Below are 18,885 nucleotides of genomic sequence, written 5' to 3'. Positions count from 1 at the left end.
CTTTAATTTCGTGGGTGGCTCCAAATCCAGGCCTCCATTGGTTAATACATTTGATTTCCATTGTGTGATTTTGTTGTCAGCAAATTCAACTTTGTACAGAACAAAGTATTCAATGAGAATATTTCATTCATTCAGATCTAGGATGTGTTATTTGAGTGTTCCCTTTATTTTTTTGAGCAGTGCATAGTTCGAACATCCCGATGGCTGACCCGACCCCTTGGTGGGCCATGCAGGAATCTGTCCTCCCAGGGGCCCAACAGTGTTAATATTTAGTCTCCCTATTGTTCGCCATAAGCTTTTAAGGCACCGGGGTTTAGAGGCTGAATGTTGTAGTGACATGCACGCTCCAATACTCATCTGCTTTTGCTTGCAAAATCCATTTTTCTCCCACTTCGCGTTCCTCCTCCTATTTATTTGGCTCCGTGGGTCTTTTGGCTGAACTCTTTCCTGGTGGGAGAGCCTCTCAACCAGATAGGACGCTTCCTCTTACAGCTGAGCGAAGCCAGGTTCTTGTCTGAAGGGAGAAAAAGAAGAAAAAAAAAACTCTGATCTACACGTTTTTTTCTTCGTCTTCTTTGCTTTAGCAACCAGATGCACAAACAGTTGTTGAGTGCCATCAGCCCATTAGGCAGTGTGTGTAGCGTTTCCAAAAACACAAGCATCCTTGTTAAAACATCACATTTATTTTGATATGTTAATTGATGACTTGGTCTTCTCTTTTTTGTTGTTGTTGTTTGTTTTTTTCTTTTTATCATATCATCACTTTGGTATGCAGATTTTTGCTCAGAGCTCTAAGTAATTTTCTCATTTAGCTGATGAGCGTCGCCAGGTTATATTTTTGGATCTGATGTGATTATAGCTTATCGGTGATTTACGGCGTTCCTCTGACATTTACGAACTTCGCTCCAACTTTTGCACTCAGCAGCACATTACAGTCACTAACTGATTACAGCGCCATCTGTCACCTTCCCTCCACGCACCGCGATGCGTTAAGCATTCCACGTCTCGCTCCAGAGTATTTTCTGCTGGCTGCAGTTAACGATGTAGGAAAAGAAAAAGAAGGAAAAGATTGTCTAGGTGAGTGGTGTCTCTGCAGAGGAGTCAGCTAGAAAACACATTTATCTGATAAACAAGATGGGCTAAAGCTGTTACTCAGCGTTGCCTTCCAGCTGCTTCAGAGTGTGGAGTTAAGTGGAGAAATTTGCATCATTATCAAGGGATAGTTAGGAACACCTCGAATTATAAAGTTTGCTCTTTTCTAATTGGAGGAATTTCACATTAATGGTTTGTCGCACAGCGAAGAAAGACTGACATGATCTCTCTGGGGGCCTCAGCAAATTGTCTTTCGGCAGCAGGGTTTCATTTGGGTAATTACAGAAACACTTAGATGTGAGTTGCTCGCAAACAGTTTTACTGCCTCTTGTTGAGAACTGTGTAAGATATGACTAAGAACTTAGAAACCAGAAGAACAGCACATATTGTTCATGGTGTGAGTGAGGCCTCAATTAGTGCTTTCAAGGCTTTGTTTGAAAGTTATTTAAAGTGGCAGTATTAGGTTAAATCCACGTTTTGTTTTGTTTTTTAGCTATAACTACATCATGTTAAAGTGCTATTCCCTCATTAAAAAAAAAAAAAAACATCGGAGTGTTTGTTTTGTTTCTTTTATGTTTGAGAAATTCTTTTATCTCCCGTGGCAACCATTCAGCTGTGCAACGCTCCCCCAAACCGAGCTTCTGCGTTACAGAACAGCCCTGCCCTGTGACTGCCACGCTTAGCTCCTGCAAACTAGCAGCAGCAGCTAGCAATTTCCACAGCAAGTCTTCTGTGAAATGGTGAACTCTCTTCAGAATCAGGTGTCTGATGTAAATGAGATCTTGGATCTTGTACAATGAGGCAACCTGCATGAAAAAAGGTCAACTAAAGAAGATTGGCGACTCACTCTACGTCATTCCCATCTGAAATGCAGCAGCAACACGTAGATGAAAAGTTATCTACAGTTGCTTTCAGAAGTATTCACACTACTGGAAAGTTCCAGGAGAGAGAGAGAGAGAGAGAGAGAGAGAGAGAGAGAGAGAGAGAGAGCGCTGCAGCAGCAGACCGGGCTGATTAACGAACAGGCTGCAGTTATGAGGAAAGAGAGCAGGAGAGAAAGAGCCTGGCACACACGGGCGAGTGAGGTAGAGTAAACACAAACAGAAATCAAATCCAACGAGGACAAAAAGCTAAACAGAGTCGAACTAAAATGACTAAAGCAGACTGAACTAAAGTGGAACAGACATAAGGCTGATCTGATCAAAATAAACAACAAAGGCAAACACAGACAAGAAATAATCCCAACCATGAACACAGAACAGACCAAGGTTCTGACAGCGATATCGTCACAGTCACTTTGCGGTGGTCTGTTACACAAAACCCCAATAAAATACTTTGATGTTTCTGATTGTAATGTGAGGAAATGTCAGAGTTCTTCACTATCTAGACGGGTTTAGAATAATATGGAAAAAACTATCCATCCATCCATCCATCCATCCATCCATCCATCCATCCATCCATCCATCCATCCATCCATCCATCCATCCATCCATCCATCCATTTCTTCACAGTTTGCTTTTTCTGCAGGTCCTAGTGTATATACAACTTGTTAAATAGGTGCTGGGACTTTAATTTGTTCATTTCTAGTTACAACGACTTTAACGCAATAAATATTTCAACCCAATTAATAACTCTTTTTTTTCAATTTTTAAATACAAACAAAAGTCCTGAGCCATGCAGAACCTTTATGTCACAGTCTGGAAGTATGATTGGAACCCCTAGTTGGAAAAACCTTTCGTCGTGTCCTTAGACTTTATGTAAGAGCTGAAAAAATAAAACTGTGGTAGAAAAGAAATGATGAGAAGTTTAAGGCACAGCTAAAGTGTTCCAAGGTGACCAGGTCACCTGTGGTTGGAAGCAAACACTAGACTGACCCCTGAACACATCATCCCCACCTTGAGACAAGAAGGCAGCAGCATCATGGAGAGCTGGTGTTCCTCAGAGCTGATGATGGTCAGATAAACGGAACAAAACACACACAAAAAAAATAAATAAAAAAATCACTGCCGTAGATGACCCCCCCAGTGTGAGTTATGATTTCTTTCTCTTTTTTTTTATTTCTAACATTTCTTACATTGTCTATGTATTTTTATGTCATTTAATATGTTTTGAAATTTCCTTGAATTTTCTGGTCAGACAGGGCTGAATTCATGTATTGGAGTGGTATAGTCAAAGTCCAATCCAGAGTCAAATCTAATTGCGAGTCTACAGTAGAACCTAAAACCTGCTGTTTGAGATGCTCTCCTTCCAGTCTGACTGAGGTCGAACAATCTTCGAGAACTGGGAATAGTTTCTAAACGTGCGAAGCCGGTGCATCCTGCAAAAGACTCGCAGCTGTAATTGTGACAAGAAGAGGGCTTTGAAATAAATGAGTAGTATGATTTATAAAACCTTTAAAACCACGTATTAATTTTCTCCCTCTAAGCATCAACAGCACCGAAAATGGAAGCGCACGGCAGGACAGCAGTGGAGGGGGGTAAACAAGCTCCTGTGTTTTACTCTGGGGGTAATTAAAACCTTTGACTGACAGCAGACAAGCAAAAGGCGCAGACGCGCTGTGATTGGTCGGGGGCAGCGCTTTACAATCCTCTCTTGTTTCCACCCTCAGCGCACGCTGGGGCTTCAGCTCGTCCAACTTTCTCTGAAGCCGGACCCAGACGCACAGAGTGGCAGAGCAAAGTTGAAGAGCCTTCCTCCGCACTCGCCTTCCGAGTCTCCTGATAAAGTGAACGCCGCGGGTAGGACTTGAAAACAAAACAAAACAACGACAACAACAACATGAGGTCCGTTTCTGCTCTCTGGAGAACGATCGGGATGGTCGTGACGGTGGCGTTCATGTCGGCGTGCAGAGCATCGGAGTTTGAGTACGTGAGTTGGAAGATGGAGAGCGCGGGGCCCATCTACGGCAAGACCCCCCAGTGCGTGGGGATCCCGGAGGACCTGCGGCTCTGCCACGGCGTGGGCTACACCACGATGCTGCTGCCCAACCTGCTGGAGCACGAAACGATGGCGGAGGTGAAGCAGCAGGCCAGCAGCTGGGTGCCGCTGGTGCACAAGAGGTGCCACACGAGCACGCAGATCTTCCTCTGCTCGCTCTTCGCACCCGTGTGCCTGGATCGCCCCATCTACCCGTGCCGGAAGCTGTGCGAGGCGGTGCGGGACGGCTGCACCCCGATCATGGAGGCGTTCGGCTACCCGTGGCCGGAGATGCTCACCTGCGACAAGTTTCCCGAACATGACGTGTGCATTGCCATGACGCCCAACATCACTGAGACCGTCGAGACTACAGGTAACGACACGTCCCGACACTCCCGATAGTAATAATAATCATAATAATTCATTAATTAAAAAGCAGATTATTACTAGTAGTTTTGATGTGGATGTAATATCATATTCTTCTTAAAAGTAATGGCGCATGATTCTTTTTTTTTTTTTTTTGCCTCAGTCGTTTTTTGACAAAAAGGTGACGACATGGAAGGTTAGTTCTTCACGTCGGTGATGGCTGGAGATGATAACTAAGTTGTACATATTCATAAATTAATCAATAAATTATTTATACGAGTTCCAAAAAATGGAAAAAAACATAACCAGTTAACAACTATTTCCGTCATTTCTTTTATTACAAGATAATAATAATAATAATAATAATAATAATAATAATAATTTAAAAAAAACTATATATAGAGCTAACATAGACGTTTAATTTTAAGTTGAATTCTTCGCATATATTTTTAGTTAAAGGAGGTTCAGTATTATATGATATTTGCAAATTAATCAATACTTTTGATAAAAATAGATTTCTGCTGTCATGACGACAGATACAAACTATTTCAACTCCTACGAATTAAGAGAAGTTAGAGTTTTTCATCATTCACCTGCACATTCATCAACATCATCCCTCAGTAGGTCTGAAAGGAAGTACAACAGAGCATTACTTTAATATCTGCTGCTGTGGCAACATAAATAATGAGAAAACAATAAAAAAGAGGCAATTTTTCTTTTGGATCTTCAGTCCGAAATGTTAATACTGTTTGGATGAGGTATTGGGTTTTACAAACTTTGGCTCTAAATCAGTCATTAAAACTGTTGTCTTGAAAGTTGATTTAAAGTTGTACAAGTAAATACCTCTCTGTTAATTCTGTTATTAATGCTGCATGAATCTTTGATCATTTGTCAAGGAATCAGTGAATTTTCCATTGTAAATTCTGCAATTTTAGTGCAGTCTGGATGAAGACTGAATTTCACTCACAGAAACAAAGGCTGCAAGTTAGTTCATACTTCAGACATCAACTAGAAACCTCCAGCTAACGTCACTTCTACAGAAACACATTGAAAAACAACAATAATGAGGAGAAACAGCTAAAATGTGCTATCACAATACTATGATGCTTAGATCCATCCTCTATAACACTTTTTAGATGTTTAAATTTAATAAGCAGTTTTTATGTTTGTAAAATAATCAGGAATTTTTTTAATGTCCCAAATTCTTTATGTTGTAGCAGAAATACAGCAGAACCGTATATATTCACTCAGAGGCGCCTTCAAAATTGGAATATACTGACATATGTCTGGCTTTATTTTCATGTTCTGTATAATAAAACAATGTAGGATTTTGCTCTCCAAAAAAAAATAAAAATAAATAAATAAAAAAATAAATTAGGTACCAAACTTAAGCTTCTTACCTGATATAGAAAACAAATCCCAGGGACTTTTGCTGTTGTGCAAAAGTCAACACCCTTCTAACCCTCGTAACACTCTTAAATGGGCTTGGGAATGTTGTTTTAGGGGTAACGGTGTATTTGCACATGCAAATCCCACACAAAGAAACCAAATAGAACCTTTTGGAAGAGAAAACTGAGCTGTGAAAAGCCAAATCTGCTCCCATTTAACCTCCTCCATCCCCCCCTTCGCCCAAAGAACTGCTAAAACTAAAGGTGAATAGTTTATTTTCCTTATAATCGGCTACCTAAGCACTCCCTTTAGTGTGAATGCAAGCTGCCTGCTGTTGACTTTGAATGATCACGAAATATTGGAGGGGGTGGGGGAGGTGGGGGAGGAACTCCAGATGGTAGCGATTATTTTAAGGTGTTTGCCGAGTTTTGGAGGACAATGCTGGGAGGTAGTCCAGCTGCAACGAAAAAGCCAGTACCTGCATACATTAATGCTCGTTGTCTGACAAACACATTAAATCTGATGAGGGATGAAAAGCTGAAAGACAGTCGGGTGGGAATAATGCGAGCCGCAATCTAGGCTGCAGGCGGATTCCAGAGGCGCTGCCGAGGACGCATTCCACCGTCGCTTCATGCACCCTGTCAGAATCAGATGGGTTAGCTCAGGTTGTCCAGGACAAAACTATATGTTGTAAAACAAAACAAACAAACAAACAAAGAACCCACACACAAACAAAACACAGTTTCTTAAAGGATCAAGCTTGGACCGGTTCTAAATACTTGAGGTTTGGGGGGTGGGCTGCTGTGCCAGCAGCGTCGGCGCTGGGCACTTTAACGAAGTGCACAGAGGAGGGAGTGGAGAAAGCACAACCGACTCATTCACTTTAAGCACTACACTGTGTGACCTTCCATCATCACATCATCAACTTACTTTTACTGCCACCTGGAGGTGTAAATGAAGTTTTCAGAGACGTTTTTTATTATTTTATTTTACTGAACACATTAGGCTTAAATACATAACTTAGACAGAGCTCAGGGCAGTTTCATATTTCTGTGTGCGTGTGTGTGTGTGTGTGTGTGTGTGTGTTAACATTTAACAGTTTTTTGGGGTGGGTGGAGTACCTACTCCTAGAGTGGCATAGAGGGACTTAGAGGGATTTTTGGTAAAAGTTTGCATTTGCAGGTTGAGGTTGGGGACCACACAAGCTCTGCCCTCCCCAGACACCACCTGCTGTCACTTGTCAACTTGAAGAATAAAGTAAGGCAGTGATTTCACTCAAGCTTCTTAAAGGGGCAGTATTATTATTATTATTATTATTATTATTAGCTTTACATCATGTTGTATTGTTAATCCCCCATTAAAAGCATACCTGGAGTGTTGCCTTGATTCTTTCGTCCTTGTTTGAGAAATCCTTGAGTCTCCCATGGCAACCGTTGAGCTGTGACAAACACTTGGTGAGGCCGAGCGCCACCGTTTCAGAGCAGCCCTCCCCTGCGACTTCCCCAGTCAACTCCTTCAGACTAGCCAGCAGCAATTAGCAAACACCTGGTTGAACTGAATATCTGCTGAGCTCATTATATGGAGCTGCTTCTCAGTGCATTGCTGGTAGAAACACTGGTGACGGGTTAAGAGAGGAGCCATATTGTGACAACTTTCTGAAGGCAGGATTTCAGAAAGATGAAGAGTTTCTCCAAGTTCAGAGGTCCAATTTCAAGGTGTTAAATTATGAAGTCACGCTTCTTTTAAGTCATATTTCATATAACATTTTTATAACAACTGAAGGTAACAGTTATTTGATTGACCTATATAAATGCATAATACTGCCCCTTTAAAGCTAATCAACTAAATTTTTTTGTGTGTTTTCTGTTATCAGTAATGGTTCAGAAAGGGCCAGTATCTAATGCTGAGGCGCATAAAGACACAACAGATGCAGACTGATCTTCTTGGCTGTACTGAATGTTAGCAGAGGTTTCCATGCAGTAGTCTGGTGTTAATGGATTTAAAGGGTACAGACAAACAAAACATCCAGTGACTCTGAAAACAGAGTTCACTTTGCACCAAACACTTTGCGCCTTGGGTGTTACTTTCACAAGCTTACGTTAAACATGTGTAACTGACATCTGGCAGCTAAAAGAGGCTATTAGTTTCCACCTTACCTGCCCCTATCTTTTGATTGATCTGAGTCAACACTGAGACACTAGTATCTGTTAAAGGTCAGTGCTGCAGGATTCCACAAACAGGGGGGGAAAAAAAAAGAAAAATAAGGTCCAACTTCGGAAAAGTAGGCTCAGCTGTTTGGCATAAAGCTTTCGTTTGCAGTATTATAAAAATTAAACTGTGGTAGTAAAGTATTTGCAGATATGCCTCCAGACAGAACTTTTTGGCTAAACCTATGTTGGCTTTCCTTGTTGTTCTCCATGAGCTAGCATTTCTTGGAATGTCCGACCATTCCAGTAAGCTGTAACTGAATATCAATACTATTTCTTCTTTTTTTATGCATTTCTCAGATCTTTGTAGTTGTTTTCCACATAGAACAATGTTACCGTTGAGCAGGCTCATTGTGAAAGCTGCGTACAAAGTGAAGAGGAGAGTGTTTACTGCCGCACTTAGTTACAGCTGGCTATAAAAACGGAGTACATTCTTCTCTGAGGTCAGGTCGCCAGGACACGTGAAGCTGAAGAAAAAAGTTGAGTGACATCAAGAACAAGACGAGATGTTTGCAGAGAGAGAGAGAGAGAGAGAGAGAGAGAGAGACGTGGAAGTCAAGAATCCAAAAAGCACAGAAGTTTTAGTTCTTTCAGATGGGTTATGCTAATTTGTGACTAATCAATTTCTGACATGTCACCAGCTTTATTCATTATATTTCCATTTATTTATTTTTGTTTTTGTTTTCCTTCCCAGGCTCTTCTGCCATCTGTCCTCCATGTGACAATGAAATGAAAACAGACACCATGTTGGAGCACATGTGTGCCAGCGAGTTTGGTAAGCGTCCCGCAGACATTCACTAAAGACGTCCTTCTCCACCTTGGCAAGGATTAACTGGTTCAGTTGGTTTTATTTAGATTATTTCTCTGATCAGGGGAAATTGTGCAAATATTCCAAGTGAAGCTTTCAACGCATATGGATGCAGACGTGTGTTCAGACCTTGGTGGAGGACGAGGTCATTTGACTAATGAATTGGGGTCGTTGGAGTCTTTATGTGGCAGTAGTAAAGCTGGATGTTTGCTCTGCCGTCTGGGCCGGTTCATGTTACAGGCGAACTTTTCCATATGGTGGACAGTCAGCTGTGACAAACTGTACAGAATGTTAAAAATGACGAGAAGTAATCTCCTGAAAACACTGAATTCAGTAGTTATTTCCAAATGTTTTGACATTTTTCTTACTGTGGTGTGTTTTACGAGTCCTAATTACAAAAGGACTTTGTTAGCCAATAAAAAGCTAATGAGTAAGATGGAAAAACATGTACCAGGGCGACACTTTTTACTAGGAATTTACGCAAAAGTTCATAAAATTCCTGAACAGGATCCTTATCGACCTGGTGATTTTGCCCTTTCTGTTGGCTTTTTTTTTCTCTCTTCTTAAAATTTTCTGTCTTAAAACATTTTAAGAATTTTTTTCTTAAGATGTTTGTCTTGTAAAAGTTTGTTGAAACATTGGTTGCTAATTCTTAGACTGTGCTTGGAAAGAATTAATTTTATTCATCCACGATATTTAAGCGGCATATTTAATCCGGTGATGCTATTTTCCAACTTAGCCAAAATGTTTGGGTAACTTGATTGGTCAAGTAAAACAAAGAAAGGAACACAAATGCAAAATTTCAAAAGTAACATCTTAACATTGTTACTTGCAGTATATTTCTGTATTAAACCTGCATTATGTAAGTTTTATAAAAAAATATACATATATATATTTTACATATTTGTTGAAACAGTCACTATGTTGCGACATCATAATATGAGACATATAATCTGAGAAAAAAAATCAAGCTCCTCTGCCGTCTGCCAGTGCTAACTGAGCAGAACCACGCTCACTAGCCCCCCTTTGTCCTCTGCTACGCTGCAGCTAGCTTAGCCTGTTGTGAACTATTTAGCAGTTAGCAATGCCACCAACAACAAATGAAAACTATGACGACTGCTACTTTAAAGGGATAATCCAGATATTTTTGAAGAGAAGTTCAGTGAATTCATCATCAGTAATAGCTCTTTTACACAAAGTAAACAAGTGTCATACTGCAGTAAGATTTAACAAAAGTGAAGAAATCCTAAGCAGAGGAAAGTTTACAGGAAGTCAAACCGATCCCCTCTTAGCTGATCAAAGTGATTCAGCCACTCGGACTGAAAATATACATATCGTTCCAATACTCTGCAGCGAAGCCTGGAATTATTTGTTCCCATGACAGATGGCAATTTGAAGTGCTCTTTTGATTGGAAGTAATATTAATGTTTTGAAGTTGAGCAACCAGACAAGATGTTCCAACCTCCAAGACAAAAGATTTACAACAAAAGATAAATGGCCAAAAATACCAGATGAATCAACCAAAGAACTGTCTAGAAATTTCTAAGAATGGTTTAGTTTCTGTAATGTCATCGAAGGCCTTCCCATTAATCTTTAAAAACAGCATAAAGAGTTTTTGACCTGCAATTTGTTTTGATAAAGCGTAATGGAATGTTTTTTTTTCTTCTATTATACATCCTCTATATTTTCTTCTGGAAAATATGTACACTATCAGAAAAAATTGTATTCATCAAAAATTATAGAATATCTCAATCTATCAGCAGAATAAATAATATGTATTTAAGCAGACATTTAATCCATGTATTTTCAAAAAAGAAAAAGGTCTCTCGAGGTCTCGAGCAGCTTTGTTTTGCTATCTAACCTCTGTTTGTTGAGTCTGCCTCCTGTCAGTCTGTCCTAACGCTTGCACAGGATTTTTGCATCTTTTGCATCTTGTCAGTTTCGTAGTTGTCCGGGTTCTGTTGTTTGGTAATTCTCCCTACACGCACATCCATCTGATGAGGTCGTCTGATCCAGGCTGGGCCAGTGTTTGTTTGCATAGTAATGGGGAGATTGTTCTGCTGAGGAACGTGCATCCTAACGTTGGTCTTTAGTGAAAGCGTAGATGATTGATACCAGACAGTGAAGTGTCATGTCCCATGGATCCAGTTTGAATTGTGTTTAAATGGCTAACTTCAGATAAAATAAGGGCTCCACCTGAGCAGCTGTGAGCCTGTCACCTCTCAACTGACTTCTTCCGTTTTCTACAAAAACTGAACTTTTCACCAAACCTTATCTGAAAAACATCAAACCTTTTGCTGTTAAACTTCTATTCATACTTAATTGTAGTTTCAACATTTCGAGGGTTTATTCAAAACCACCTACATATGCTATTGGTCACTTTGTAGTTAGTAAAAAAGGGACAGAAAAATCTGCCCATTGTTACTGAGGGAGGTTTGTGAGATGTCTAGCAGAGTGTTTTCAGTCCGACTCGAATGGAAAATGTCCAATAAACAACAAACCCAAAAAGCAAGCGAGGAAAGAACATAGTTGGCTGCAGTGGGTATTTATAGCCCACTGCAGCCACTCAGCTGCAGTGGGTTTCAGCGACTGGTAATCCTGAAACCCACTGGTAATCCTGAAACCCACTGGTAATCCTGAAACCCACTGGTAATCCAATGGGTTTCAGGAAGTTCAGCAGAAATATTTAAAATGTTACACCTTGCATGTACCTGCACATTGAAATGCTTGTGTCAAACCAAACAAATCCAAAGAAAAAGTCAAAGTACAAACAAACTACAGCTGCAGAGTTCACCGTTGCTGCCTGTGGTGAACCGAAAACACCCACTGGGACTGCATCTCGAGGGGACGCCAACGATACATGCGAGCGGCGTACATGAGACACACAAGCGTCTGGTGTTTTACTTGCTAGTGGAGCCTGGAGCCGTGGCATCCTGAGACCCTGGTGCCATGCCGAGCGAGCGGCCCGCCCGGACGCACATTGGAACCAGACTTTCCAGCGGTTCTCCAGAGGAGTTTAAGGTTACGTTTGTTTTAACGAACTGCCTCGGTGTTTATGTTGCGGTGATGGGACTCGCCTTTTTTTTCTTTCTTTTTTCTGTGTGTCCTCATTTGCCAGGAGAGCGGGGTGAGTGGTGGAGAGGTTGGTGGGGGAGGGAGAGGGGCATTTTTGGCTCGTTTCATGTCGGTTGAAGACAAATGTTGTTTTGCTTGCTTGCAATAAGTCCCCTAACCAGCTGACAAGTGAGGATACACAGGCAAATTCACTGTCAGACTGAAGATGATACACCGCTTTAAGTGAACGTGTGGGCAACAGGGGGAGGAGGGGTCATCATTTCTGCAAAGCATCAGATTTTTGCCTTAAGCTCAATTTAACTTCATTAAGACCAAAAAAAGAGAGCGACACGAGAAGAATATACATAAAAAATGTTTTTGTATATTTCTTTTTCTTCCAAAAGAGTTAAGTTTCAGTCCAAAGAGAAAACTGCAGCTATAAATATGCTGCGGGATACCTGAAGCCAAACATGGGTTAGTGTCTTGTCTTTGAATAGAAAAGAAAACACAGTGGTGGAAAAAGCCTGGCTCTAATCATGAAACACTTTATCCCCCCCAACAAAAGATAAGGCCATCATCCGGATTCCATTCTGCTGGTTTCAACTTGACTCTACAGTGTTCAGTGGGTAAAAAGTGTGTTTTTAGGATCCAGGGGGTTTTCTGCATCCCGGTTACGGATGTGTTTGCCTGATCTTTGTAGTCGAGGGGGAAAACGCAAAAGCAGATATGATAGATGGACAGGATGTTGCTCCTCATCCCCGTTGGACGGCCGGGAAAACGGCAGGGAGGGTCGAGAAACGAATCAGCAACTCGCACCAGAGTCTCTAGTAAGCGGCACGGACCAATCGTGTGTAAAATATTCACGACCTGGCAGCGAGGGAGTATGTTTTTTTTTCTTTTTTTTTGGCTCTCTTTAAACCTTATTTACTGGAAGCTGGGAAAGATGTGTTAGCTGAGGTAAATGTCAAGTAGGATGCTGCTGTTCTCTTCACACTTCCAAGAAATTGCGCAATTGTCTTCCCAGCAGAGTAACACAGATCTAAAGCAAAGAGTCAATTAGTCTGGTGAATCTCTTTTTTTTTTTTTTACTTACTTTAGGGCTGCAGTTCTTGTTGAGTTAATGAAGAGGTTACAGGTTTTGGAAGTTATTGTTTTGCAGATGGGCATTCACTGAGTTTTCTGACATCTCTTTATAATTTCTCTCTGAACAGACGCGTGTGTTTTGTTGATCGGCCAATAAAACAAACAAAAAAAAGTTCATATCGTAACAGACAGGTGATCAATATTAATAGAATATATGTCAGATAGAATTTCTTTAATTCCAGTAATTTCCTGAAGCAAACAACTAAACAAATATTATGACACCAACTTCAGAATGGCTAGTGCCTTAAATTGCTTGGCTGAGCATGTCAAGACAAAATGAAGCTGGAAACTCTACAAGCTTCAACTTCTAAATTGAACCTTTGCTAAAATGTAGCTCTTGTTTTTACATCTGTAGACATTGGGAATGCAGCAGAGAGAAAGGGCTTGTTGAAATCTAGTGAGAGCTGAACTTGTAGCCTTGCAACATGTGAACTCGTCATTCACTGCAAACAGTGATTTGGGCAAACATGTCTGGAGGCTAGCAGGTCTTGATTTAGAGTTATTATCAGGGTCAACAATCCATCAGTTTTTACTCCTTCTGCTCTGTCTACAGTTTCCTTTTGAATATATGGAGCCATGAAAAAGTAGCCTACTTGACCTCTTGATTTTTTTTTTTTTTTAGCAATTCGGATGTGAACATGCTTGTGTAAAATGGATCTTTGTCCTGCTACAAAACCCAAGCACAGCTGAGCTTAAGGTTCTACCAATTACACTCAGTCATCCAAGTCCTGAAGCAGTAAAACCTAATGCATTATGGTCCAATCTACTCTCTGCGACTGGACAGCATGAATGAAATAAATCTGGTAGTTGCTCCGGCCTCCAGAGGTTAGAGGTCTCTCCAGAGGTCTGGATGCAGCCCAGATTTTTGTGACAGCTTGGACAGTGTATGTCAGTTGGACATCACGGTTTTACACAGAGATCCAGCCTTTTGTTTACACAAAACCAGTGACCGGGGTTTATCAGACCAGCAGCTTTGGAAACCAGGTCTCAGAGTGAAACTTTTCTGGAACATCCCACTGTGGAAGCATGAAGCACTCCGCAGGTTTGGAATCGGACATGCACAGGACGCACAGATATAGGGTTTACTTTACGCATCGGCAGGTAACAACAAACACAGCGACGCTTAGCGATGTGCTGCGTTGTGCTACTTAACCTGTTCACGTTAGAACAATTTCTGATAAGAAAAAATATATGTGTTATCTGAGCAAAGAGACATGTTATTGTTTACGATGCGATGAAAACTGGCGGGGTGGAGGCTAAGGGTCAAAGGTGCATGTGCGTTCATACACATGCTAAAATCACAGTGCCATTTAGTGGCTTGGCATGACAACTACGCCTGACTCCAGGTGTGTTAGTGTTGCTGTCTAGACGTGGATCATTTAGTAAGTGGGTCTATTATGTTATTTGAGAAGCTGAACTAAACATATGTCATTAGTCAATTCACGATATAATAAGGCCATATTCCCGTCGTGGCTTTGTTAGGGTCGGTCTTTTCCAGTAGCTCCTCTGCTGACGTGATTCTTTTTCAGATTCCTCCAGTTGTGTTACTTCAGTGGTTACATTTTGATTTGGTTTTGAATCCACTGAGCTTGGAATAATGTGACCGAAGTTCAGCTAGCATAGTGCCAATGTAGATTATGCTAGCTGGCGACCCCCCACATTGTCTTCATCGAAATGTCAGCTTTGGCTGGATTTTTGGGAACCAGCCCCTTGTCCTATGCTTTGCTTCGTCCAGGAGGTCTGGACTCTTGGCTGTTGAAAAATGTTTGCCGAGGCATGGACTCTATTGAAGTTAGCAATTGTTACCCAGTTCCTAATATTTGACTGGAAATAGCTTGAGCAGAAAACAACCATCCTCTACTGCGAAGAGAGATTGCTGTTAATGTTCATTCAATATTTGGAAGCAACCCCTTCTTCTGTTCGCTGATTGGCCAATGGATTCCTTTCTATTGGAGGAATCTAAGTCAATGAGAGGAAGCTCAGACTGTGAAACGAGATTTTAGCAGGGCAATGGCCAGGCTAGGGAACAGATGAACTATCACTGTTCTTGACAGCACTTGTTTTTGACAGTTTTCAGTTCGAGTTACATTTCTGATCCTGGGTCTTTCGTAGTTTCTGATGCAGACGACACAGAGCAGCCACTTCATGCTGCCTGCTTCGTGGTTCCATCGGATTTTGTAGTTTTGTTCTTTGGCATCTGGTTTGGATCTTGTCTATTTATTCATTTGCTACTGAGTAGCTAGTTAAAGATACTGAGTAGCTTTAACTACTGAGTAATTAAGGCTACCCATAGATGGCCGTATTTAACTACCCGATGGTTAAAGCTTTAACTACAGGGTAGTTAAAGCCACTCAGCTTTAACTCAGCAATTTTCCTCCAAAATGGACCCGGGGTGGATTTTGTGCCACTGACACTGGGCTTTTGGAGGAATAGCAGAGTCCGTTTCAAAGAAATGACCAGATGTCACTGTTCCTATGTGATCCTGCTGAAAAGCTCTGGTCCCTCTGACAACACCAAGGGCAAAGAAAGTTCAAACTTCAGGAGATTATAGGTGCTGGAAGACTTATCTAGATGAACGTCTTGCAGGTATTGGCCAGGATGTCTCCATCGTGGCTCACTAATTATGAATGCTGTCCAGTTTGATTCCATAGAACACTAAGCCCTTTCACAGCGAGGGGGATAAATCTTTTAATCCCTTACATGCGCACCGTTAATACAGTGGACGGAAAGAGAAGCACTTTATTACTTTAATTAGCGATGGAAGACACAAGTGGAAAAGGAGATTTCAGGAAGTCAAAAGGGATGTAGTGTTTTAAAACTGGGGAAAAATAAAAAAGACCTGTTTAATTTTTAACTGCTTCAGTTCTTTGCTGGAGGCAGATAATTATTCTTACTTATCTGTTTTATTTGCACTGTACGTCAAAGTCAGATGTTTTTGTTTTTTTCCAGCTGTAGCACTGTGACTTGGTCTTGTGTCCTCAGGGTGTGTGTGGGGTTTACTGTGCACCTGGAAAGTATTCACAGCTCTTCACTTTTTCCACATTTTGTTATGCTGCAGCATGATTCCATATTGTATGAAATGAATCTCTTTCCACAAAACCTTTTTTTTCTACACAGCAATACCTTGTTATGAAAATATGGAAAAAAAATGTTGAGTGTTTAGCAAATTTATTAAAAACATAAAACCAAGATATCACAGTTATGTGAGCCTTCCCAGCTGTTGTTTAATACCTTGTTGGTTCACCTGTGGCAGCAGTTCCAGCATCAGGTCTTTTTGAACATGAAGCCTCCAGCTCAGCTCACCGACCTTTAGGCAGTTTGCTCCGTTCTTCTCTGCAGTTTTTTTCCACCTCCATCAGGTTGGATGGGATTGGTCAGATCTCTCCAGAGATGTTCAGTCAGATTCCAGTGCAGAGTCTCGGTCTCTCCAGGACTCACACGGTGGTTCTGGAGCCTTTGAGATCTGGGCCATGTGCTTTGGGTCTTTGTCCTGCTGGAAAATGAACCAACACCCAGACTGAGGTGAAGATGCTCTGCAGCATGTTTTCATCGGGATCTTTGTACATTTCTACATTCACATTTCCCTCTATCCTGACTGATCTGTCAGTTCCTCCTGCTGCAAAGATTCCTCTTAACGTGACGCCTGGTGTTTTTTTTTAATTTATTTTCTCTGCAAAGACGTCAGCCAATTCATTGCAGGCCCTGGTCAAGTGCCATTCAGATGCCACAGACACAGCAGGCTTTGGAAACCTGTCATCACCAAGGCACAAGCATTGCTGATGTTTGAGTAAAGGATTTACTCAAAGAATGTTTCTCTCTCACGTTTCAGTGTCAAAAAGCTTCAGAGTCCGTCTTTGTAGATTTCACAGTGAACTTGGATTCAGGTTTTTCTACCATTCATTTTCTGTCCTTTTTCATTTGTTCCCCTGATATTTCTTCCCACTAGCCGCCATTTTGATTGCAGTAATGAAGTGTGAGATTTTCGAATGGGTTGTTATCTAGCAACTCATTTACTGGGGCTACAGGATAAAGGGGAGATGGAAGAGTAAAGTTGATTAAACGTTTTATAGTCGTATCTCTTTGGTTGAGGAGATCAGCAGAAAATGTGTTTTTAATGATAACAGTCAAATTGTCATAGAGTGTGTGCAGAGTGTGTCCTCGGTTGTGTGTTTCCTCTTTAGCGCGTTGAGTCAAACCAAAGTTTTGAAGTGTATCACAGTGTTTTTGCACCTCTGTTTTGGGGGTTAACTTGGATGTTGAACATCTAAACAGTCATGATCAATACAACTCACAGACAGAAGGTCACTGAACTCATTTATTGCACATCTGTTTTTTTCTGCACTGCCCTGATATACTGTGTTAAAAATAGTGTGTCATTTTGTGTTCAGGTCAGTACACACGCTCATTATGTAAAAATTTTTTTTAAAGTTGTCCTCCTCAGCTGCATGTCCCTTGGATCCATACTATTTCTATTTCTGATAACTACACAGTGTTTTTTGTTGTAATTTTGTACAGTTTATCATTACAGTCATTTTTTAAACTTGTTTTTTATGTATTTTCAACACATTTGGAAGTTTTGTGTCTCACTGCTCCCATATAGCCATGCTTTTGTTAACAGCATAAGATGGATATTATGCTCAGTAATAAAATCATAATTAAGACAGATTTTTCTGATAAGGATCTGATTTTCAGTAAACGTAGTTAATTCACCTGGTGGTAGAAATCATTTTTCGGTTTGCTTTAGATGGAATAAATGTGAGGTTTGATTTCAGACCCACTTGATTTTTCTCAGCTGTGGTTTTTCTCTCACAGGGATTCTGCTGTATATTCTATTGTATCTGGGTTACAACAGGTGCAGAACTGATGCCTGGTTCCTTTCCACATCAATATATCAGACATCCAATTAGGATGTGAGGATATAGTATTTGTTGTTTAATACTTGGTCAGGATGTTCGTGTCTTTCTTCGTCACTCATTCATTTTCTTCCAGTGAAGTTTAGAAAGGGTGAGCCAGGAGATGGAGCACCAGTGGCTCAGTTACCAGGTGGTTTCCTAGGAGACAGCGTGTTATCTGGTTGTTGTGGAACAGCATGCTCCTGGTGTAAAGTTGGTATCAGCCGTGGTGATGATGTGGGAATCTTTGTTTGGCTCATCTGTCTACGTCGGTGTTTAATGTGTTCTGCTGGTTCATGGATTCCCGTTTCTGATTCACAGAGAAAAAGGTGGTTGATGTGATTCATTCTGGTCCAGATTTATTGAGACAGAAGCCGTCTGGTTTGAAGATGGAAGATTCTGTGACTGTCGCCAGAGTTTACTGATGCACTAAGTGTGTCTCTCATCTTCACGTTGAATTGTTGGGAACGGTCCACTGATAAAGACTTTGGTTTTAAGATTTCTGATTGTGTTCACCAGACAACTGAGATTGTACGAATTTTGAAATTTTGTTTTGCACCATCATTCACTCCAGAATGGATTATAAGATTCAAAATTTTTGCATAATTATTACAAATTTTTAGTACTTTATATGCTATATTAAACACCATGTAATTCAGTGTGTAAACTAAATATTTAGCTTGCTAACAAAATTTAGTTTGGAGTAAAAACATTTTTAGCAATCTTAACATTTAGTTTGGAGCTAAATATTTAGTTGGCAAACTAGATATTTAGTTAAAAAGTGTGACATTGTGAAAATCTGACCTTGAGAAATGAACCTCAGATTTTTCTGTGACAGGCTAAATAACCCAAATTGTTGTTTAGTTTTGACTGTTTAAGTTTTAACTTTACAGACATCACCCTATATGAACGACCATGCAAAAAAAAACTATCTATCTATCTATCTATCTATCTATCTATCTATCTATCTATCTATCTATCTATCTATCTATCTATCTATCTATCTATCTATCTATCT

The 18,885-nt window shown here is 40.6% G+C and overlaps 1 protein-coding gene across 1 annotated transcript in view; it reads left to right on the top strand.

Annotated features, from left to right (window-relative positions):
* The first annotated feature begins 3,656 nt into the window (after positions 1 to 3,656).
* The window catches only part of sfrp1a (secreted frizzled-related protein 1a), a 16,670-nt gene continuing 1,441 nt past the window's right edge, over positions 3,657 to 18,885 (top strand). Inside the window, exons 1-2 of the mRNA XM_007573439.2 lie at positions 3,657 to 4,381; positions 8,665 to 8,745. Of these exons, the coding sequence (XP_007573501.1) occupies positions 3,871 to 4,381; positions 8,665 to 8,745 (592 nt within the window). The 5' untranslated portion in view covers positions 3,657 to 3,870. The remainder of the gene's footprint in view (positions 4,382 to 8,664; positions 8,746 to 18,885) is intronic.

Source organism: Poecilia formosa, unplaced genomic scaffold (assembly GCF_000485575.1).
Source record: "Poecilia formosa unplaced genomic scaffold, Poecilia_formosa-5.1.2 Scaffold329, whole genome shotgun sequence".
NCBI classification, from domain to species: Eukaryota; Metazoa; Chordata; class Actinopteri; order Cyprinodontiformes; family Poeciliidae; genus Poecilia; species Poecilia formosa.
Note: the sequence above shows the minus strand (reverse complement) of the source record. Positions and strands in the feature narration are given on the sequence as shown.